The sequence below is a fragment of the Echiichthys vipera genome, assembly GCF_963691815.1.
Source record: "Echiichthys vipera genome assembly, chromosome: 16".
Classification (NCBI taxonomy): Eukaryota; Metazoa; Chordata; class Actinopteri; order Perciformes; family Trachinidae; genus Echiichthys; species Echiichthys vipera.
The window spans coordinates 15338938-15362679 of NC_139841.1; the positions used below are offsets into that span (position 1 = coordinate 15338938).

At 40.2% G+C, this 23742-nt stretch overlaps 2 protein-coding genes across 3 annotated transcripts in view; one reads left to right on the plus strand and one right to left on the minus strand.

The window, feature by feature from the left end:
• Window positions 1–5154: 5154 nt before the first annotated feature.
• On the plus strand, window positions 5155–19452 carry dbh (dopamine beta-hydroxylase (dopamine beta-monooxygenase); the record flags this gene model as incomplete). Its single annotated transcript, XM_083930475.1, has 12 exons — window positions 5155–5523; window positions 7611–7757; window positions 9776–10033; window positions 10411–10587; window positions 12847–12949; window positions 13703–13869; window positions 14010–14153; window positions 16027–16065; window positions 17131–17190; window positions 17434–17561; window positions 17933–18092; window positions 19339–19452. The coding sequence occupies 12 exons, from the start codon at window positions 5155–5157 to the stop codon at window positions 19450–19452; spliced, it is 1866 nt and encodes a 621-aa protein (XP_083786601.1).
• Window positions 19453–19931: 479 nt separating this feature from the next.
• The window catches only part of sardh (sarcosine dehydrogenase), a 44562-nt gene continuing 40751 nt past the window's right edge, over window positions 19932–23742 (minus strand). For both annotated transcript variants that reach the window (XM_083929302.1, XM_083929301.1), the window contains exon 22: window positions 19932–23565. In XM_083929302.1, the coding sequence (XP_083785428.1) occupies window positions 23437–23565 (129 nt within the window). In that variant the 3' untranslated portion in view covers window positions 19932–23436. The remainder of the gene's footprint in view (window positions 23566–23742) is intronic.

Sequence of the window (23742 nt, forward strand, 5' to 3'; positions counted from 1 at the left end):
AATGGAGTATAAAGAAGCGTGAAATGGAAATACCCAAGTAAGATTACCTCAGAATTGTACAGTACTTGAGTAAAATAACTTAGTTACTGTACATAGCACCACTGCTCTAGGCCATCTACAGTCTTACAGACACACATCTACTGTACATTGAATAAAAAAAATAACCTATATGTCAAAAAGTCAACATCACAAATCTTTAGAAATACCATAAAAAAGGTGCCAGAGGGATGAAGAGGCAAGAGGAAATGTGTGTCCTCAGACAAACTTTGCAAATGCACTAGCGACAATCACACTGTAGTCTAAAAATCTGAGAGATCACAATGTCCTCTAATTACGCTGGAGACCAGAAGCTGGTGTAGCATTTAGAGCACATTCATTAAGCTTCCCACTTACAGTTGCAGCAGTTAATCACCCAAGCTATATGTGACAGCCAACTCTATAAAGATAATTAAAATATACACCTGTCCTCTGCCCAAGGTTCAGCCAAGGTGGAAAAACAAACCGTCCCTTCGTCTGGAACAAAATGTTCATTAAATGCAATTAGGACAATAGACACAACTGTCCCTGCAGGATCATTTTTCTCTCTTTCTGTATCTTGTTCCTTCATTCTGTGTACGTTTCAGGACATATCATGGGAAAGTGTTACCTACTCACTCTCTTTGGGCCCCAGTGTTCCCCTCTTGTCGGCCTCTGAACATGAACCTTGTCAGCGCTCTCTCTTTTTCTCCTCTTTGACTCTTCACTCATCGTTACCTCTAATTACCCAATCCACCGCTACAACCTCTCGCCTCTCCCATTCAGATCAGACGAGGGGCAGTTTGAGGCAACGTTAAGAGTAGCAGTGTGAGTTTTTATTGCATTCATTATTTAAACTCATAGAAGTGGAGATTAGTGCACTTTGAGAGTGTGCAGTGTTGAAATATTTATATTAGCAGAGAATGAGAGGGTTGCATTCGTCATGTTGAGGGATATTTTGCTTTTATCCATTCCCCTCTCTCTTTCTGTGTGTGTGCATGTGCATGTGCATGTGTAAGTGAGTGTGTGTGTGTGTGTGAGAGAGAGAGAGAGAGAGAGAGAGAGAGAGAGAAAGACAGAGAGAGAGAGAGAGAGAGAGAGTGGTGGGTCAGAGGGGCTAAAAGGTAGCTCACATCATAAGATTGAGAAGATCAATGGCAGAATTCAAATTAAGTTTTTGTTGTGTTATCAATGAGCACAATGAACATCAGTATACACAATAACAAGTTGGTTTACTAAACAGACGAACTGACTCGGGGGCCAGAGCCCTATAGGGACTGTGAAATTCCCAGGTTCACTGCACCAAGGTCAGCTGAAAGTATTTGGTGGTAAGGAATTTGCACCACCTAAAGTGATATTAGGCAAATTTAATTTCTTATTTATTTATTATGTAATCAAAAAGTTGAATTCATAAGTAACAAAACAGTACAATAAGCACAGGTTCTAACTATAACGGGGATCAGGTGCAGTTGTTCTCTGCATCTCTTTGCCTCACAGGAGAACCCAGCCATGTTTTTTTTGTTGTTTTGTTTTTTGATTGAGATTTTATCAGAAAGTCAAGTCAACTCTCTCCTAAACTCTACAAGCAGATTTTGCACAGAAATGTCGAGCATGCTTTAGTTGCATGCAGGTAAACGGTCCGTGTAGAGAACAAAAGAAATGGAATGCATCGGCCATCTTGCAATCACGGAATTGGATCAGAAATATAACTGATGCATGGAAGAAGAGGTCTGGCCCCGGCTATCCGCTGGCTGCACCGGAAACCAGAAATATTAACCATTGCTCCCCTAGGAAAATTGTCATCAGACAGATAAAGGATGGGTTCCCAGATTGCGGCAAACTATAACTGGGGTCAGGTGTCCTGCATCTCTGGCTCTCACTGGCTAATCCAGCCATGCTTTTCGTAGTACCTGTTTTTGTTGTGATGTTGCATTATATTGGATGATGTTACTGTCAAAAGGGACCATGAACAGTATTTAGCAAACCTGATAATAAATACAATCCTAAAGTTAATACAAAATAAGCCTGGTCTCCTTAATTACCATTGAGCAAAATTGATGCAGTTACTTTAAAAGATGAACATGTTGCACAGCTATAAGTATTTCTTTATATCATACATATAATAATGTGCAATCAGACTCTAAATTGGCCACATCATAATTATTTGGTATCTGTTTGTGTGTGTCCCAGCACAAGCTTCTCCCAAACTGAAAGCAAAGCATGATGGGAAAGTTTGGGGGGCAATATCTGGATTGTTGTAGGCAGGATAATGTCAGATAGACCCCCAGGCTTGTTGCATAAACATACACACGTAGACATACACACACACACACACACACACACACACACACACACACACACACACAAAGGGACCATCATTCCTTCCCTAAATCTGTCCCCCCCCCCCATCCCCCCTCATTCCATCGCCTTCTTCCTCATTCCCTCCGGATCATAGCCGACTTTACGGCGTTTATGTTTGCTGACACATCAGTAGCGGCGGCAGAAAGATAAATGTGCATGTTAGAGAAATGAAAAGGCAGGATGAGAGAGAGAGAGAGAGAGAGTTATACGGAGCAGTGTGACATAGGCGAGACGGACTGCTAAAGAGGTAAAACTGAAAGGGATGAAAATAAGCAAAGACACATTGAGAAAGAGAAGATTATTGAGCTTCACGTGAAGGCCAGAAACACACACAGCTCTGTTTTTGCCTCAGGGACTAATGGTCTTTATTACATTAACCACATAATACCAATCTGTGCCTTTCTGTTCTGCTCTCTCCATTTTCTGCTCAGATCCAAACATTTGCCTTTCCGGAAAATAGATTCAATGGTTTGACGTCATGTATAAAATTAAATCCAAGACACATTCACCCTACAGCGCACTTGATGACAAGCTTTCCCCTGGAATTCAGAGAAACTTAGGATGTATTGAATCATCCCTGCAGCACATGGCATGGAAAAGAGGTGCGACAAACTCAATCAATTCAATACATAAGTGAGGTTGAATCTCCATAAACTGTCCATTCATCCATCCATCCATCCATCCCTTACACATCCCTGTCCATATTACTTTAAAGAGTGAAAACACCAGGCTGAAATGCTGTTTCACAAGAAACAATATTTCCAGAAGAAGTTGCTCTTTAAAATGCAATTAAACATTAAAAGGGAACATATTACAAAACTTTTTCAGTACTTGTGCAGATACATATGTGTTTCTGGAGTGCGTACCAACCCACAGACTGTGAAATAAGACAACTCATCACCATATTTTTCTCATAAGCCAATCAGAGCAGACTGGGTATATTCGGGAGGGGTCGTGAAGAGACAGGCTTTAAAACGAAGCGTACAGATATATTCAGACGGACACTTTATAATCAGGTACTTTGAGAAAAATGAAATGGTTTTCGAACATTAAAACATAGAAGTAGAATCCCAAAATACAGGTAAGAACCTGAAAAGCAGCATATGGGACCTTTAAACATAACGCTATCCTTTACCAACCCCAGACAGGAATCTATTGGTCTTTTTTTTCCATGACTCAAATCACTATCTTCCTTTGAATTTGGTCTTAAAACTAATTTGTATTGATTGATATTTCTTTATGCTGGATGTCTTGGCTGATAGCACTCCTTCAAGGAGAGGGGAAGGACATATCAGCAACGTCAGTTGGAACAGGTTTCCCCGCTGCAGACATTTTGACTTGTCATAGCAGGAAAAACACAGGTGTTACTAATAACCTTAACAACTGCTCTGTGTGATTCAAGTGTCCCAGTAAGCCATGAGGGAGCGCAGTCACATGCATTATTAATGTTTACATAGGCCTATTAATGATCGGATCTTGAAGAGCTCCAAAAAAGTGTATGGATTTCAACCACATTATTCAAACTGCACCTATTCTGTTTCCTGAAAATGAATAATCTAAATCCAATTCACCTGTGCTTTTCCTACTGGGACATTAGTATGAGGGACACTGTATATGGATAACTCGATCAATGAACCCAATAATAACCTTTGATAATTGCCATTTATAACCAACATTTCTATATGTTCTTATGACTTTGTATTATATTATAAATAGTGTACATTAACACAATTGTATTTTCTTAATTTAGTTTAGATTTTCTACATTTTTTCCCTTGGCTGTGTGTTTTGCTTGATATATTCCTGATTTTGTGTGTTGTCTTTTTTATTGCTGTACTGATTCTAAGATGTGCACTATAACTCGTTTGTTTCAACATGCACTTTGTGTGTGTACTTTTCTACATGGGCTTTACTAACCTTTAAAACCAACCTGGATGTGTCCATCTTGCATGTGAAAGCCCATAATTGACAGTTTGATTAGGTCTTCTACAGCCTTAGGTGGCGGTTTAAGAAAAGGGCTTAATGCCTTGTTTACGCCTCCAAAAGTGTTTGCTGCTCCTTCCCTCTGCTTTGACTCGAATACTCAACAAGCAAGGTGAGAGCTGTATATGATATATTTTCACCAAAGACAAAACAACAATAAAAAATAGATAGAGATGGAGCAGGCAATAAACTTTAGTTAGTCTAAGCCGATTGTCGTTGATAATGTCCATGGTTGAATTCGGATCAATTAGGGGCTGGCAGATGTGCAGAATCATGGTTGACCCCAGGGCTTAAAGGATACAATCCAATTTTCCCCAACAAATGTAATACCATTAGGGTGGATAAAAACAGACAACTCACAAGGGAGGAGTCTTTTAAAAACCAGGGAGAGACAAAGAGAGACAAAGCAGCTGCTCAGAGGAAAGAGACAATATCCACAAGAGCTCGGAATCAGAGAGACTTGACGACTGGAAAGTTAGTGAAAGTCAAACTTTTCAGGAAATGATGGCCTGAGAGGATAGAAAACATTGAAAGAAAAGAATAAACAACCTCACCTGACCACTGCGAGGGAGTCTACTGTGAGGAGAGCAGGGCTGACAAGACAAACAAAACCAGTTAGTGTTTGTGTTAGAGGTCTTACAGAACTACAGCACTGATACAGCGCTGGAGGAAAACTTTCTGGATTGAACTTCATATCAACACTGGCTGAAGACACTGAGAAAGAAAAAAGCAGTGGTGTGAAAAAAAAACAGTCCTGAGAAAATTTGCCACAACGCTGAGACCCATCATTTTGGCTATGAGGATTTGCAACAAAAACCTTCGCCTTCAGGACGTCACCATCATGTACTTCACTGCCGTGGCTGCTCTAATGGTCATCTTGGTGGCTTCGTATCAGGCGCCCCCCAATGCTGTCGATGTGTCCAGCCATAAACTAAGCCCCTCCGGGCCTCTCCCACCTCTCCCTATGCCCTTCCGTGTGCCCCTTGACCCACATGGGGATCTTCAGCTTGCCTGGAACATCAGCTACGCCGACCAGGAGGTTTACATGGAGCTGAAGGTCGCAGACCTCAAACACGGCGTGATCCTGGGTATGTCTGACCGCGGGGAGCTGACCAACGCTGACCTGGTGGTACTGTGGGACACTGGAGCTCACAGCTACTTTGGGGTAAGCAGGAATGTTTGTTATCTGTACAATCTGTCTTCTGAATTATTGAATTTAGAATGATATAGGGGAATAAAATCTAGTAGTAAGTAATTTAACTGTCTTTCTTACTGTCTCTTCAGATTTGTCTGTCTATGTTCACTTGTCAGTCTCATAAATGCTATGGGATTACACGAGAGTCCTTATGGAATGGAGATTTCTCTCATCTGTCTGGGGTCCCCGGGGCGTGGGATTGGTGTTTTTTTGCTTGAGGAGCCTGCAGGCAGCTTGCATGATCACATAGTCACAAAGGATGTTATCGGCCCCTGCTAATTAGAAATCACTCAAACTGCACTAATAGCTGAAGTTCACTGGGGGAATCATGAGCAGATATTAGCACATTGGAATTGAATCCCAAGATAATTAAGATGTGTAAAATGCCTCATTTTTATGTTACGGCACACAAGCAAAGATTTCTTTACCTGAAATTTCCTGATATTAATTATGTGAAAAACTATTTATATTGCTTAAAAAAATATCCCATTTGCCTTAATTTTAATTTTTAATTTGCCCATTGAACAGGGTGAATATTAATTGCGGCTAAAACTGATCCAGTATTAGTTCTGATTCTTGTTTCTTTGGAAAAACCTTTCCCACTTTATTTGTCACATTATTAACATAAGAACTCAGACTACAGCACCATCATCTGATTGGATGTTGAGTGAAGGATGTACGTATAGAACAGTTCCTGGTTATAATTTAAACATGGCTAAATCCAGCAGCAAACAAGTACTGTATTTGATTTGTGGGTGCGAGATCTTACTCACAATGCCGTGCCTATCAAAATGCAGGCTTCATTCCAGGTCATAAGTGAAGTTGAGGGAACAGCTTCTTAAGTCCAACTTGTTCTTGCTGATGATGACTAAATAAATACACTTACTTGTCACTCTCTTTTTTTCTTAAGACATATCACTCCGCCATGCAGAACAATCACTGTGCACTTGTACGATAAATATGCACAGACTATATTTTCTGCAATATGATATGCAATATATGAGATGTGAAATAAACATTAAAAAAAAGTTTTTAAAAAAAGTTATAGAGAGATGACAGCAAGTCCCAATGATTTACCATTTTTTAAATGTTCAACCATGACATCCAAAATCAGGATTAATATTTGCTGTTCTTTTTTGTTATATTTGCTTTTCACCAGTCTGTCATCTCGGAATGGATCAAGGAGCAGTACAAATATTTATTTTAATGCCTACTGCTAAAATGTCTCTCGGATATCTGCAGGTGGATTCTTTACACAGACATGTAACACGCATAACACATGCTGTATATTTCCCACATTCATATATATATACTACATTTATTTTAAAATAAATCGTTTGCAGTTTGTGTAGAACAGTTATGTAAGAGGGACAGAGAGGGAGACGGAAATACAAAGATCTCAGGTGCTGTTCTGAACAGATATGAATGTGAGAAACATAACAGACGCAGATAGATTGAGCTGTTGCAAAGCCTCCTGGCAGAGAAGTGGAGTTTTGTACACCAGGTTTGGAAGATTTCACCCAACGCATTTTCACTGATTTCTTTGTAAAAAGAAATGTGTAGGATTGTGTTAATCTTAATTAATTATTATTTTCCCTCTGCTTGATTTTTTTGACAAGTGAGATCTCAGCACAAAGCTTTCTTTTGTGTCTCAATTTACTTTCCCCTTCAAACATTTTTCAGCTTTACAGTATATACTGTGTATAAAACCACCGGTTACGTTTTGCAGTATAATTCTTTTTTTGTGTGTACTGTATACTTTCCCCGCTGGTTTGCATGGAAACACAGCTCCCCTGAAATGTTTTTGATAATGGGTGAATAATGAGTTCCTCAAGGCGAAACCAGCTCTGCCACACCCTCCATTCTTCCTCTAAAATGATTAAAACAGTTAAGAAAAGGTTATTCATCCAATTGAAATTGACTATACCTAGACTTTGTGTGATTTGCTCATAACAATGCACATAACAATGCACACAATATTTTGTTGTGTTTCATTTGTATTTATTGTATTTGCAGGTTTGATTTGTCAAAGTTACGATGTGTGTCTTCTCATTCAGGATGCGTGGAGCGACAGCGAGGGTCACGTTTCATTGGATGATCAACAAGACTACGAGCTGCTCGAAGCCAAACACAATCCTGATGGATTCTATCTGGTCTTCAAGAGACCGTTCAGTACCTGTGATCCCAGAGATTACCTCATTGAGGTGTGAAATGCCTTTCTTTCCAGAGTGTGTTTGTGTGTGTGTGTGTGTGTGTGTGTGTGTGTGTGTGTGTGTGTGTGTGTACACACCAGGGAGGAAAAATGTGGATATAACAAGTCATTATTTGATTCAGGGCGAGTCATCATCATGCATTATCTTTGTGTGAGCAATCCATAATTGATCTGTTTTGTTGAATAACTCTATAGTCAACTAATGCACAAATGTGTATTAGTCTGAAACCTCTCTGTTTGTTTTCAGTTTTGAGGGGCCTATCGCCCCATCGCTAAATGGCATGGAGTACACGCTACACGGAAGTAGGCTGGCTAACTTACTCATAGATAGCAATTGCTTACGTAAATTGATTTATTCTGTCTGACTGAATCCTGGCTGTGTCATAAAGAATTATATTTTTTGACTGCTTTTTTACAGTTGAACTTAACAAATTAACCTCTACTATTTTGGCATCTTCTACTTGTCTCCTAGACTCTATTCCAACTAGGTTACTTAAAGAAGTGTTACCTTTAGTTAGCACTCCTGTATTAGATATGATTAACATGTCTTTATCAGCAGGTTATGTACCACAGTCTTTTAAAGTAGCTGTAATTAAACCTCTTCTTAAAAAGCCCAGTCTTGATCCTGAGGTACTAGCCCATATATATACCTATATCTAACCTTCCTTTTCTCTCTAAGATCCTCGAGAAATTAGTCGCCAATCAGCTGTGTGACTTTTTACATAATAATGAGTTATTTGAGGACTTCCAGTCAGGATTTAGAGCGAATCATAGCACTGAGAGAGCACTGGTAAAAATACTAGGGACCTTCTAATAGCTTCAGACAAAGGACTTGTCTCTGTATTTGTTTTACTAGATCTTAATGCTGCCTATTGCACTATTGACCATCACATCCTGCTACAGAGACTGGAGCATCTAATTGGCATTAAAGGAACTGCATTAAGCTGGTTTAAATCTTATTTATCAGATAGATCTAAGTTTGTACATGTTAATGAGAAATCATCCATGCACACTAAAGTTAGTCTCGGAGTTCCACGGGGTTCTGTCCTTGGGTCGATTCTATTCACCTTGTATGACATATTATACATTTTCATTGTTATGCTGATGATACCCAATTATATTTATTGATCAAACTAGAAGAAACCGATCAGTTAGCTAAACTTCAAATCTAGAATAGAATTTAAAATCCTTCTCCTTACCTACAAAGCTCTTATTGGTCAGGCTCTGTCGTATCTTAGGTTTTTGTTGCCACTGTGTACTCAAGGGGGGATTGTTGGGTCTATTTAAATCATAAATTAGTCATAGAGGCCTTTACCTACTCTGTAAAGTGTCCTGAGCTAACTTTTGTTATGATTTGGCACTGTAAATAAAATTGAATTGAATTGAATTGAATTGAATTGAATTTCACCCTTCCATTCTACCTGACTGCATTAACTGGAAAGGGCGAGGACACCTGTTGCTTTATGTGTCTCAAATGGCCTCAAGCCAAAATAATGTCTGCCAATCCTGAACTGACTGAACTTGACAGTTAACAGGTGGCGAAGATAACATGTTAGGAAGACGGGTGATAGCATTTGAGTGCACACGTGTGTAATCTAACAACGCAGTGTGTTTGCACCGTACGTGTTAGTTAACGAATATGTACGTGTGTGTGGGAGGGAGTGTGTCTGCATTTTTGTGACATTTCTTCTTCAATGCATATAAAAAGCAATGAGAGTGATTATCACGGAGAGCTCATGGTTTCAGGAGTGCATAGATAGAATCCTCAGATAGTTAGATTGATCAGAACAATTTCCACGGGAACATTTTTCATAAAGATTATGGTTTCCATGGTGCGGCATGAGGCATCGAAGGTCAAGACACAAAACCAATGGTCATCACCATGACAACATATGAAATGTTCTCTCTGCCACAGCAGGGAATTTAAGGGAAAGAGTATTCATTCGTAGCTATCAAATCAAACCACACTGCTGCATGCTGTATTTTCTGATTTCTTTTGTGATTGGTCAGGAGGGAACTGTACACATCATCTATGGACTTTTGGATGAACCACTTGCCTCGTTGGAGCAGTTGAATCTGTCCCGGATTCGCACGGGAGTACAGAGAGTGCTGATGCTGCGTCCCGACACACCGTCACCCACCCTGCCTCCAGATGTGCTGACGCTGGATGTTGTAGCGCCAAATGTTGCCATCCCAAATCAAGAGACCACCTACTGGTGCTTCATACAGAAGCTTCCTGAAAACATGCCCAAGAACCACATTGTTATGGTACAATTGCTTCTAAAAATGGACACACTTAAGATAGAGTTTTACACACAGTAGAGTGGGTGTTTTAGATGCACAGGCAGCTATTATTATTGCTCCCTTGTTTAGCAGTTGGGCCTAACAAAACAGAGAGAGGCAAAGAAAGAAGAAATGTATTAACACAACACACACATCACCTCACATCCTTAATATTTTCACTGACAAGTATAAACAGATGCAGTGTAAAAACATAGAGTATTATATGATATGTTTTTTATTGACGTAGCTGTCGGAGGAGCAGTATTGGCAAAGCTTTTAGCAGTAACAACATATAAAACAACATGATTCTCACTTTCTTCCACTTGTTTCTTTTTTTCCATCGCTCTCTCTGTTCCTGTCAGTATGAGTCAGTAGTAACTCCAGGTAACGAGGCCATCGTGCATCACATGGAAGTGTTTGAATGTTCTCCGGATGTGCACGACGTTCCAGAGTACAGCGGCTCCTGTGATGACAAGATGAAGCCGGGCAAGCTCAACTTCTGCCGCCACGTCCTCGCTGCATGGGCTATGGGCGCTGAGGTATGATGGTAAACGGACATCCGCACACATCCTCTTACCTCTGTCCTCGTGGGCACCTTCCACTGACAACATCCCCCCCCCCTGTTTTGTTTCCGATAACCAAAATGAAAGAAAACAGTGCTATAGACATATCCTCAACACTTACCTAAATATAACTTTACGATGGAAATAAACTGAATCCTAAACCCAAAAACTGTCCATTGAAGATGGAAAAATCAAGCCACATTGCAGAATAAACATATATACACCTACAAGTTTTTAGTACAAATAATAGGTGTCAAATTGAAAAAAAGATTTGGAATCAAGTCCGACTTTGGTCCTGTCCTTGTGCCTTTTATGAGAGATAAATAAAAACTCCTACACAACTCACGAGTTATATCTGAGTCTTGTTAAGATAAACCCACACGCAGCACCAGTCTATTAAGAGCTCGGAGACAGTCTGCATGGGGGAAGCACGCTCACACGCAAATATTCACAAACTCCTTTACATGGACACTCAACGAACACGATTGAAAAGCACGTATTTATGTACACTCTTGATTAATATTTGGTTGATATTGTCATTCAATCGACTAATAACCATAATGTGAAACGGGTTAATCATCGTGCCAGAACGCATGAGAATACCCATGAGTTACTGGGTTATATTGGCAATACCTACAGGCAGAGGTGGATTAATGCACAGGCTGGCCTAGGCTGCGGCCTAGGGGCCCCAGGTGTGCAGGGGCCCTGGATTGGCCAGACTATTTTTTTTTTTATTTACTACACTGGGGAAAAAAAGGCCTCCTATTAGGGCCATTAGAAACATTTTTAAAAATGAAGTCACTGATTTGGATAGACATGGGACACATTTACCCATCATGTGGCCGGGTTCATAAGGTCAGTTTTGTTGTCAAATGATACCTTACTTACTGTTACTAGACATTAAGAAATGTCAAAAAGGAAATGTGATAGCAGAGCACAAAAAGAGAAGCACAATGTGAAAATTCCTAAATTGATGGGATTTTTCAAAGTTGTAGACTCTTCTTCTGTTCTAGCGGGTTTTATTCTCATAAAGCATAATTAATTATGTTGGGGGCCCAAACAAACAGTAGCCTAGGGGCCCATGACCACCTTAATCCATCACTGCCTACAGGTATTGAGTACAGATACCCAGCCCTATTGATCCATTTTTAAATTGTATTTTAAAATAATGGAAACTAAATTTGTTTTGGGGAAACGAGGCAGAGCTCCAAACTGAAATAGTCAGTTCAAGAGAAACACACCTTTTCCCTCAGCCAGCAGGTCAGTCCGTCAACATCATCAGGCATTAAATCAGCCCACTTACATACCACGGCTACCAACCAGCTGGCTGACCAAGCAAGCAGCCTGCTGGTCACATAAACCAAAGAGGACAGGGAGCGGTGAGCCTGTCACCATATTTCTCTTCTCCGCTCCCCACTGTATCACAGCCAGTCTGGCCCCTCTCTGATTGGATTATCTGCCAGCCAAACAAAAACAAGCAGGATGCCTTCTGCGAGCTGTGAGCTGGGAAGACAAGATTAGGTGGGAAATATTCAGGCCTCTTTCATCACCTCTTAATAGTGTTATTTCATTCTTCCCGGCACCGCATCAGAAGGGAAACGTGGCATCGCACCAAAAAAAACAAAAACAACAGAGAAAGAGGGAATATAGAGTGGGGGAAGTTTGAAAGAGGAGAGAAACAATAAAGCATGACATTGTCAGAATGCGTAGACAGAAGACAGCATCAGACAAAAAGATCCGTGTAGTGGAGAAAGCAAGTCTCTGCGGATTTTACAGTTACGACATTAAACAAGATTACATAAAACAATTCTCTCTTTCATTACAAACTGTGTGTATAAGCAGAAGTGGCTTGAGGTGGTCTGAAATAGGTGAAGACATATGATGAATCACGATTAAATCAAGTTCCCTTGATAAAACTGTGAAGCAGAACAGTTAAGTATCCAAGAAGCAAAGGAGGAAAAAAAAGAACATATACATTCAACCAGCATCCATATGATAATATAACCTTTCTCTGTGGAGAGGGAATCAATAAATCCAGGTCACAGATCCCCGAAAGACCGAAAATCTCTTTTTCTATCTGTTGCTGTTACAATTCGGTGTTTGTGAGTATAGGCATGTCTTTATTTTTAGAGGCCATCATCAAACGTTGTAGAAAAAGCACACTAGACGAAAAGCAACTGTGCATAAGTGAGAGGAATAACGAATTGTGAGTGCGTGTGTGTGTGTGTGTTGCAGGCTTTTTACTATCCTCCTGATGCAGGGCTGCCTATGGGAGGACCAGGTTCCTCGAGTTTCCTTCGTCTTGAGGTCCATTACCACAACCCTCTCCTTATATCTGGTACATACAGTACACATGTCAACACACACACACACACTTGAACCTGAGCACATTCTGTAACACATGCACTGCTTTCTCTTTTACACACACACACAGACACAGACACAGACACACACAGACACAGACACAGACACAGACACAGACACAGACACACACACACACACACACACACACACACACACACACACACACACACACACACACACACACACACACACACAGTCACACACACATACACACACACACACGCACACACACACACACACACACAGCAGGGGTCTCCCACGATGAGTGCTGCAGAGGCCTTATCTTCAACAGAGCAATTCACTTAAAATTTTCCACACATACCTTTTGATCTTGCCTTTATGAGTCGCCACAGAGTTTGCCTTGCTTATCCTGATGTGACCTTACAATACGAGCATAGATTCTACATAACTGTCTTAGAATTCTCTACACATCTGTCTCCCTATTAAGTTGTTTTCTGTTATGATTGTGTGCATCATCTTTTCTCTTCGTTCAAACTTTTCCTGCAGTTTAAAAGGCTTTACATCAACCTGACACTAATAATCAAGGCAGAAGAATAGAAACACTGGCATGATCTTGATTTGAATTATTTGCACGTTTTAACCAATTTATGCCTTTATGTGAGGGTTGGCAGTGCAAAAATAATTCTTGTTGGTATTTTAGTATGATCTACTAGTAACTGATTGCATGTTACATACTTAATAATATTCCATGATATTCCTCACACAGGCCGCCGTGACTCATCAGGGATACGGTTGCATTACACCCCGAGTCTGAGGCGGTACGATGCAGGTATCATGGAGCTGGGCCTCGTTTATACTCCTATCATGGCTATCCCACCCAAACTACACACTTTCTACCTCAATGGATATTGCACCTCCAAGTGTACCCAGACGGTATGTATACAGGAAAACAGTGGATGAATCAATAAAGAATGCTGCCCTACATTACTTCAAGGTTTGATACCTAAAGCACAAGAATCTTGGTCAGAGCTCGATGTTAGAAATGTTCTCTGTCTCCCGGTTTGTCTATCTAGGCTTTGCCTCCAGGAGGAATCTATATATTTGCGTCCCAGCTGCACACCCACCTGGCGGGGCGTGGGGTGAGGACTGTTTTGGTGAGGGGAGGCAAAGAGCTTGAGGTGGTACAGGAGGACGAGCACTTCAGTACACACTACCAGGTGAGCAACAGCAGGGCTCCGTTTACCCAATGCAGAGATCCCCTTTGTGTTTTGCATCTTAAACTGTGTTAGACTGGATAAAAGAGAGTTTTACTTCACCTCACACAAGCAAATTATTTGCCAGTCCGTTGTTGTGAGTTGAGTTTTTAATTGTATTTAATTGTGCATTGTATAGTTTGGGCCATTACTTAAAATTGACTTTGCACACACATTATTAGTCATAGACCAAACAATTGGTGTTACACAAGTCACAAAAAACTAAATAATAAAGAGTTACTCTATATTTCTCTTGTCAACACATCCAGAGGACATGAACTTTTTAAAAACAGTCCACAAATGTTTTATTCTTAAACAAAAAAGGCTAAATTAATCTCTAAAAGAGCAGGACTCTGTGTTTAATCAAACAGGAGCAGAGTGCATTTGTTTGGGACTATTTTCAGCAGTGGATGAATACACACAGGTGCTCTACTGCAGGGGTTCTCAAAGTGTGACACTGCGGGCCAGGTTGGAAAAACAAACAGCTCTTTTTAGCGTCCGGTACGCACAGGGTCAGCCTGTCAAACATACCAGGGGCTCATCAATCCTCAACTTTTCCTCCTCATTCTGCCCACGCCCCTGTTGTGAGGATACTGCTCAAGATGGCCGTTATGGTGGTGCAGTAGCTCAAAAAGCGGAACAACCAAAGAGTGATCGGGAATCATTATCTCGAATGAGAACGGCAATAGATGACTCAAGTCAAGACAGTATGGCAGCTATACTCACTGAACAAGATCGAATGAACCTTCTGCTACTTGCCCCTTAATGCATCAACTAAGCATCCAGCTTCTATGTAGGTAGACAATGTGAGATCAATATCACTACATTTAATGGAGGAAAAAAAAACTTGCATTTGACATTTTTACAGGTGCTGATAATAAAGATACAAAGCACATCACTGATTACCTGAGCTTTAATCTGAGCTCTTGCACCAGTGCATTTTTCTGACCTGTCGGTATTCAACCGAAAATTAGAATCCTTCAATGATATTCATTCACAAATAGATCAGTAATACTTATAATAATAATAAAAGAACTTCCTGACCTTCAACTCAACATCAAAACAGAAAACATTAACAACAGACGACATCTGTATTGTTTTGCACAATATCCTAGGGCAGGTACACACACACACACACACACACACACACACACACACACACACACACACACACACACACACACACACACACACACACACACACACACACACACACACACACACACACACACACACACACACACACACACACACACACACAGGGCAGAGAAGGACATCTGCTAGACTGCCTGATAAAATCTCCAGCTGCTGTTGATGTCAGATTAATCTGAGTGTACCTGTGTGGTGGTGTTGCTTCAAACCCTCCAGCCTCATTATGGGCCTAAGACTTTATCAAACATTCCCAGAAAAACTAATAGACCTTTTCACACAACACTGCTAATAACTATGAAAGCTGCCTCCAAGTAAATCATCAACAGTGTTTTATCTCACTGTGTTTGAAATAAATCAAGTGTCCAATTATGCCCAAAGTTAAGATGCTAGAGAGGGAAATGCATTGTTAAAATATGTCTGTCAGTAACAAGGAATTGTATTATGACTTTTGAAGAACTTAAATGAAGCACTGATCCTTCCACTAATCCACTATCATTGTCATTATCAATGAATACATCCTTCTAATCACTTCACAGATTACAGCTTGATTTCTGTGTATTGTTTTCATTTCCTCATATACGTATAGCAGAAAAGAGGAATCCCAAAAACCAATGCACATTTTCCCTGTAATGTAATGTAATGAAATGTTTTACCACTTAATTTAATGTGTTTGTCTCTCATATAGACTATCCGAGTTCTGAGGAAAATGTCAAATGTTTTACCAGTGAGTATCAAGTTGAATATTCCTGCGTTTTATATGTTTTCATTTTCCACGGTGCAGATTTAACATTCAGACAAGGATTTTTTACTTTTCTTCAAGCTCAGCCAACTGCTTCTGAATGGTAGTGCCCCAGCTGTATTCTTTCTCCCACTGCATTGAAAGTATTGAATTAGAATACCTCGCTGCTGTATAACGCGCTGCTTAAATGGAGTGGAAAAAATCGGGGCTGTGATAGGAAGTCCTCGGGAGACAGACAAGACAAAATCGCAGCAGCTGAGCTCGACAAAACAAAAATCTGCACTCTTAAAAGTCCCATATTGTAAAAGTGAGATTTCTAAGCCTTTTGGTATTATTTAATTTCATGCATATTTGATTTTTATTTGTTCTGCTTATAATAATGCAAATAAAACGATAATAAAAAAGAGTCAATCAGTTCATAATTTAAAAAAGGTGGAGGTGCTACATGAATACTGTGAAAGTATCAAAACGCAAAATCAAAACGGAGCGTTCCGCCAGTGAGTGAATACAGGTATATTCAGACAGACAGTATGAGAAAAATAATGTGTTTTTTAAACATCAAAGCATGTAAACATGTTCTAATAGAAACCCAAATTACAAATATGAACCTGAAAATCAGCATGATATGGGACCTTTAAATAACTGAAATAAACAGGGGTTTGTTGATGTTCTGACTGCTCACTTTTCTTGGCCTAATTGTGAAGTGTTTCTTGTGATGTCATCTTGTCTCAAGATCTCAGATGTTGATGACCACAACATAATTGGAAATTATGGGGGTGGGGGGTGGGGGTGCACTGTTCATCACATTATCTAATACAATTATTGACACTATTCATAACACGTGCATAAAAATCCATAGACACACATGATAACAAAGCCGTGTATTATTATGTAAACTTGTTCTAGAAGAAACCCAAAGTACACGTATGAAGCTAAAAATAATACAGGACCTTTCAATAGCACATTTTCTGTCAGTAACCTCATCTTCAGTTCTCTTTGTTAAACATGAACTATAGCGAACTGCTGGTGTGTTTGTACCTGATCCTGCAGGGTGACGTCCTCATAACAAAGTGTACTTATAACACAGAAGACAGGAGCAAGCCTACAGTGGTAAGCAGCGCACTATTTTTATATTGCTAAAGTTCACCGTGAGCACTGTTAACAGCGACAGAATAATCTTGAATATTGCCTTCTCTAATCCCTCTCCTCCCTCCATCTTTCTCCTTTACATTTCCTTCATACTCTTAATCCTTAACACCCCCCCCCCCCCCCCCCCCCCCCATACCTACATCTGCTCTTTGTAATATATCTACACCTTCCTCCATCTCCATCCAAATCTCTTTGTGTCCTCAGGGAGGCTTTAGCATCATGGACGAAATGTGTGTTAACTACATTCACTACTACCCTCGAACTAAGCTGGAGCTCTGCAAGAGCCACGTTGACCCGGGATACCTGCAGAAATACTTTAACTTCATCAACAGGTAGCACACACGCAACCCATCTCTCTCTCTCTATCTCTCTCTCTCTCTCTCTCTCCTCCCTTGTCCTTCATTCTTTCTTTTTGCATCTTCCTCCCCATCTCCAGTGTGACTAAGCAATTTTTGGTTTCAGCATCTACCCCATCTGTCCTTCACTCCCGGGAACCAGAGCTGTGATTACTTCTTTTAATCTCGAAAACCAGATGCTTTGTCCTTTAAAGTGAAACTGTGTTCTCTCCTAATGTCAATTCTAACTGCTTTTTTTTTTCAATCTCTTCCTCCTTTCTCGATCTCAATCTGCCTCCCTCTTTTATCGACTTTCCTTCATCCTCTCTCTCTTTCTCTCTCCTGCCTCCATCCTGCCCTCCTTTCAGATTTCACGGAAATGACCAGTGTGTGTGCAGTGAGGTTGGTGTGACGGAGCAGTATTCTAAACTACCATGGGACGCATTCACTGGAGAAGTGCTGGACTCCCTTTATAATACAGCTCCCATCTCTATGCACTGCAACCAGTCGACTGCACGCCTATTTCCTGTAAGTCTCCAATAAGAAACACACAGACACACACACACACACACATGCATGCACGCACACACACACACACACACACACACACAGAAAGAGCAAGAGACACACACACTACAATCCACTGCCAAGCCACCAATTAAACCAGTTCAAAGGCTGACATCAGTTGGACAGAATAGTCAGATCAGCTACACACGCACGCACACGCACGCACGCGCACTCGCACTCGCACTCGCACTCGCACTCGCACTCGCACTCGCACTCGCACACAATGTTTTGATGAGAGTGTGTAAATGAATTACAGTTCAAAAATGTGCTGAGGCCTTGATCCGGGGTTTTTTTTGTCAGTTAAAAAAAGCTTCCTCGTTGATGTGTAACATCAGTTGAGCAAGTGCAAACCAGGACAGACACAGAGAGAAACAGGTTTCAGCGGCTGGTTGAAAACGTCGACAGCACAACTTAGAGAAGCATACATGAAATAAGATGATCTAGGTTTGGAAACCAGCATGTAATTAAAAACATTAGGATGAGGCTCATGAAAGGAAGCAGAGTGCTTGATCCCTTCATACATGTACACAGATGTTGTCAAGAGGATTGATTTTAATTTACTTGACTACAAAACTGCCATGTGTTTCAGTAATGGTGCCACCACTGGTGGCAGTTGAAAGACTTTGACTACAACTGCTTGCGGTGGAGCCATCATGCGTGAAATAATCTCAAAGTAATTCAGCAGTCATGCTTGTAGTCAGGCTCTCGCAGTGTTAGTCGTTGTAGTTTTGATCTCCAAACTAAAGACCATCTCGGGGATCATATTAGCTGCGACACCATTTCGGGCCAGAAACTTAAAGGGGGTGGGGGTTAGGGGGGTACACCAACTGTAGGCAGAAGCTCTCGCAAAAAAAAAGCTTTTAACTTCAACAACAAAGACAACTTAAAGTTAAATCAACTAGAGATTGGCCCCTTCCCTACTTACAACACCGCCAATTCCGGCGGCCAGATAAAAATTTCATACACAAACACTGCATATGTTGGGGAACTGGACCTTGTAAAAAGAGTGGGGAGAAGCCTTTTGAAGCTGCCATAATAATTGCACTCAAGAAATGGCCATGAGTGCCTGATGACAGGTTCAATATAATCTACAGTAACAACTGTGCAGTTACCTAATAAAACCTGCTGTCTAATATCAAGGATAATGACAGTTTCTTTGCCAAACAACCCATTGAATGTCACCAACAACACAAATCTGTTTCTCCAGGGAGAGTGGGACAGACAGGCTGTACCAGTGGTTACCTCCACCCTTGAAAAGCCTCGCTACCCTTGCGAGGGAGGAGCACCTCCCACCAGCCGACCCCTTACACCCACAGTGTGAACGAGTGGGCAGCTCAACCAGATGATACTTAACCTAGGAAAGTTAAAGAAGCTTCTGTGACTTTGCAAAATTTATCCTTGTTGTATCTCTGTGTTTGGGGATAGATGAAAGCTTCTGAGTGACATCTGCTGTAACTATATGCTTATATCTATTTTTGTGTTATAAATAATACACACAAATGAATGACGCAAAATGTTGATTTATAAATGATTCTACTGATTTCAAAATGGTCTAAGAGACTATGAGCAGAACTGCATCCATAACAAAGGTCATCAGATTGAGTAATCAAAAAAAAATCACCTAATAATATGATTTTACTACTCCTTGACTTAAAATAAAATGACTTTGACTTTCATTAGTCACTGTAATTTTCACTCTCTTTTGCTACATCCCTATGATGTGTGTCTTGTGTTTGCTGCGGGTTTCTTTGCATTATTTATGTGTTAAATAATAAATATCACAGAATGTTGACAGTTAAAACGTAATTTATTAAGACACAAAATGTATCGGACACAATAAATGGGTCTGGTTTAACAACATTAACTTTACAATTTTTCTGGTCATTTTTTGTTATTTGAACTGGTCAAACAATTCTCTTAAGACATTTTGCATTTAAGAATCAACTTCACCTACTTTCTATCATCAAAACTATAAACTGAAATAGAAAAAGCAGAAGGACACGTTGTCATAGAGGACCAGTAGTGACAGTGTCTTAACATCCTGTTTCACATTTCCCATATAAATCTTGTTATTAACCTAAGCCACTACAAGGAACAACCCTTTCAATGATTAATGGCCTTCTGGGCTGAATCAATGAATCATTCCACATTAGTAAACATTTTGTGCCGAACATGCAGCAACACACATCTGAGAGGAGAGCCATACATACAAATGCCTTCTTCTATTCAGACACACTTTTTTGCTGATCACATAGTGTGTGTGATGAACTTTGTTGTTTTGTATGGCCTTAACCTGTGTGGGTGTAAGTGGATGTAAACATGATAGAAAATAGAACAACAAAAATTACATTTTGTAGTATTCAGGTGGCCTGTAGACACCAATTTTAACACAAATCATTAATTAATGCACATACCTGAACTCAAGACATGAAGCCGTAATCAAAGGACTAAACAGATTATTTCATTTTCATTTCAATGACCATATGTCGTCGACAAAGAAAATCTGTATGTATACCAAAAGGTCCTAAAAGTCACCCAAAGGTCCCAAAAAAGTCCCTCCCCTTCTGGTGGAAATTTTGTCTCTCACCAGTCACTACCTACTACTATATTTTTCCTGAAATAAAGTTAGGTGGGGAACACCAGGAGGCGAGGAGCTTAGCCTTTTTTATACACACAAACACACAGTATATACATGTAATAGCACCATAAATTCTCAATGTGTAGCCTATAGACTGTATATAAAGATTGAGGGCTTGAAAGCTCCCTAATAGTGAAGCCAAAACATCTGGATCGCCCCCTGGTGGCTGGCTGCAGCAGTATAGGTCATAAGTCCTGCTCCCACCGAACTAAAAACTCAAAGTACACCTCAAATACATTTTTCCCAAAGATGATTTCTGTTGATGTATGAAGTTGTTATCACGCTGATGTTTGTTTAAGTGTTCATTTTCTTTGTACGTGTGGTTTTAATTAATTGTTTAATGCTATAAAGACGGGGCGAAAAACATCATGAGTGATCTACTAGCGACTGTTCGGGCGGATGTGTGGACATGGTTTCAATGACGTGACTTTACCGCCCGATCCCTACTGCGCAGACTCTGGTTGCAAAATTACAACATGGCCCCTGCACAGTGGGAGGAAGTCTATGGTGAAGCTTCAGGATATTGTCGAATCAAGACCTGTCCCAAAGACAGGACTAGTTAATTGAGCATCATTTATATTCTAATAATACAAACGATAGAATACGTAGTCATACTTGCTTCACCGTACTAAGTTTATATTTTGAAAGGAAGGCATTTAGAGGCCGAGGCGCGGTTCAATTTGCTGCTGCTCAGTGCCTCCTCCAGACGCTTCACAGCAAAAGCACTTCATTATGCCCCCTGCTGGGGGGACTTCAGCAAGAAACAGATGCACAAATTGTCTGAGTTTGATTTAACAGCAAAACAAGACAAAATGAGAGCTCTTGGGAATGCCCGAGATGGTAAATAAGTCTGTTAAAAAACAAAACTAAGAGAACTGAGTTTGTACAAAACAGCAACTGCAGTTTAATGCCGCAGAGCACAGCAACAGGGGGGACGGATCAGAAAACAAGGGGGTTCTATCTGCAACAGCTGCTTTCTGATAACTTTTCTTATTCTGTCATTTTTTTTCCAGCAGTGTTTTGTTCCCAGCTGGTATGCTGTGCCTCAGGGTGTTTTTTTTGCCCCCTCCCTTTCCCTCCGTCTCTGATAAACACTCTGCCTAAGATTTAGATATTATACAAGCAAGTGGAACTCTGTTTTTAGTCATTATTATCAGCAGAAACATCAGTCACTGTAAGAGCTGACTCAAACTGCCCGAAGGGCGAGTATAGTTTGAGAAATCCACTAATTGAGAATTTAAGGCATTTACTTTACACATACATGTATCTGTAACTGTTGATTACAAACGCAGCAGCTCTCTCTGCTTCATATAAAATATTACCATCATACTTATAATAATGGTAATAAATATCATCCGCAAGTTCACTATTAGGCTTCCTGAGTAATCTTGTGCTATGGCTCAGATATTCTGAATTAGCTTGATTTGACTGTTGATTGTTAAGAGTAAAGTTTTTTTCCGTTTAGTGCCTATTCCTAAAACTAAAGACTGATCGCGTGCTGTTTATTTAAGCATTCCAGGAAAGATGCAGGATTGATCAAAGTTGGCTGGATCACAAATGTACCTGGGTGTACTGGTAAAACTTCTGCGATTACTGGAGATAAGATAGTTTGCCTCTTGAATATGTCTTTATAGTAATACTTCTCACAAGAAAGCATTCACAAGAAAGCATTCACGAGAGAACAGCGTTATTCTTCAGCCAGCGGGTATAAAAATGTGGCGTTTGACAACAAAACATTCACACCAGTTCCAAATCAGCACCTCTTTTACATCTTGATTCAGATTTCAAACCATCTATAAAGAGCTCCATCTCTTCCGCTCCAGTTCCATCAAATCACAGATATAATCTTTATAAAATGATCACATTTAAGATGCATATAGTATTTGACGGAGTGGTTTAGAGAAAAACAGCTACACCTGTATGCAAAACAAATCTGAGTTGCACCTAGGTTGGAAAAGCGTCTGGAAATTCTGGAAAATTTCCAAGAGGAAGTCAAGCTTTGGAATATTGCCCAATTTCAATACAAAAACCACAACATGCCAATTTAATTGAACTGTAACTTGCATTGCGGACTACATGCTTTCATGTAAGTTTTGGTTACATAACTGGAGTAAAAGTATTCTACATTTTTATGATATTTTAGTTACCAGCAGAAAGCTGCCTAAAGCAAAACTTTAAACCCTTCTGATTTTTTTATCTAATTTTTGCTAGCTAGCTGTTTCCATGTTGTATGTAGCTTAGTTGAGCTAATTGAGGAGTTTTAATTAATCAATTTCCATTCATTCTTTAACGTAACATTTATCTTATAAATTAGTTGGTCACTTTAAACCCAAAGTTTGCACACAGCCTCCATTTTTCCAAAGTAGGCTACTTCTCCCCATTAGTTAACGTGCGAGCTATCTAACTCACCACATGGCACATTTTACATTGTATGTATTTGGTAAATCAATGGATTAAGCCTGTATATGATATGGTAAAATATGTTTCTATCTGTATATGACATGATAAAAAACAGCCTGAGCAAATAACCCCTGTATTTTATTCCTGTTAATTCACATGGAAGGTTTTCACCTTCAATGTTCGCAGATATTTGCAACCCTAGTTGCGCCTCTGTCGGCCTCATTCTCCGATCAGATCGTTGTTTCTTCAGTTTTCATGTGGTCCTTCTCAAGCATAGATGCCCTTGACGCGTTTATTCTCAGGGTCAAATGGAGATTTGAGGTGGGCCTTGGCCTTGTACGTCACTCCCATCCTCTCCAGGGTAAACTCGCCGCTCCTTATGAAATCGGCACTCACCTGATGAAGAAAGGAAGAGAGAGATCAGAACACGAAAAAAAGGAGAGGGAGGAATTTACATTTTTGGGAGATGAGGTGACGACGCAGATTAAAACAGAGAGCGGAAATGAGATGACCAATTAATCTGCACTCTTTGTGAAAATAGTGTTCCTAGCCGGCAGAACAATCCGAGGTGGA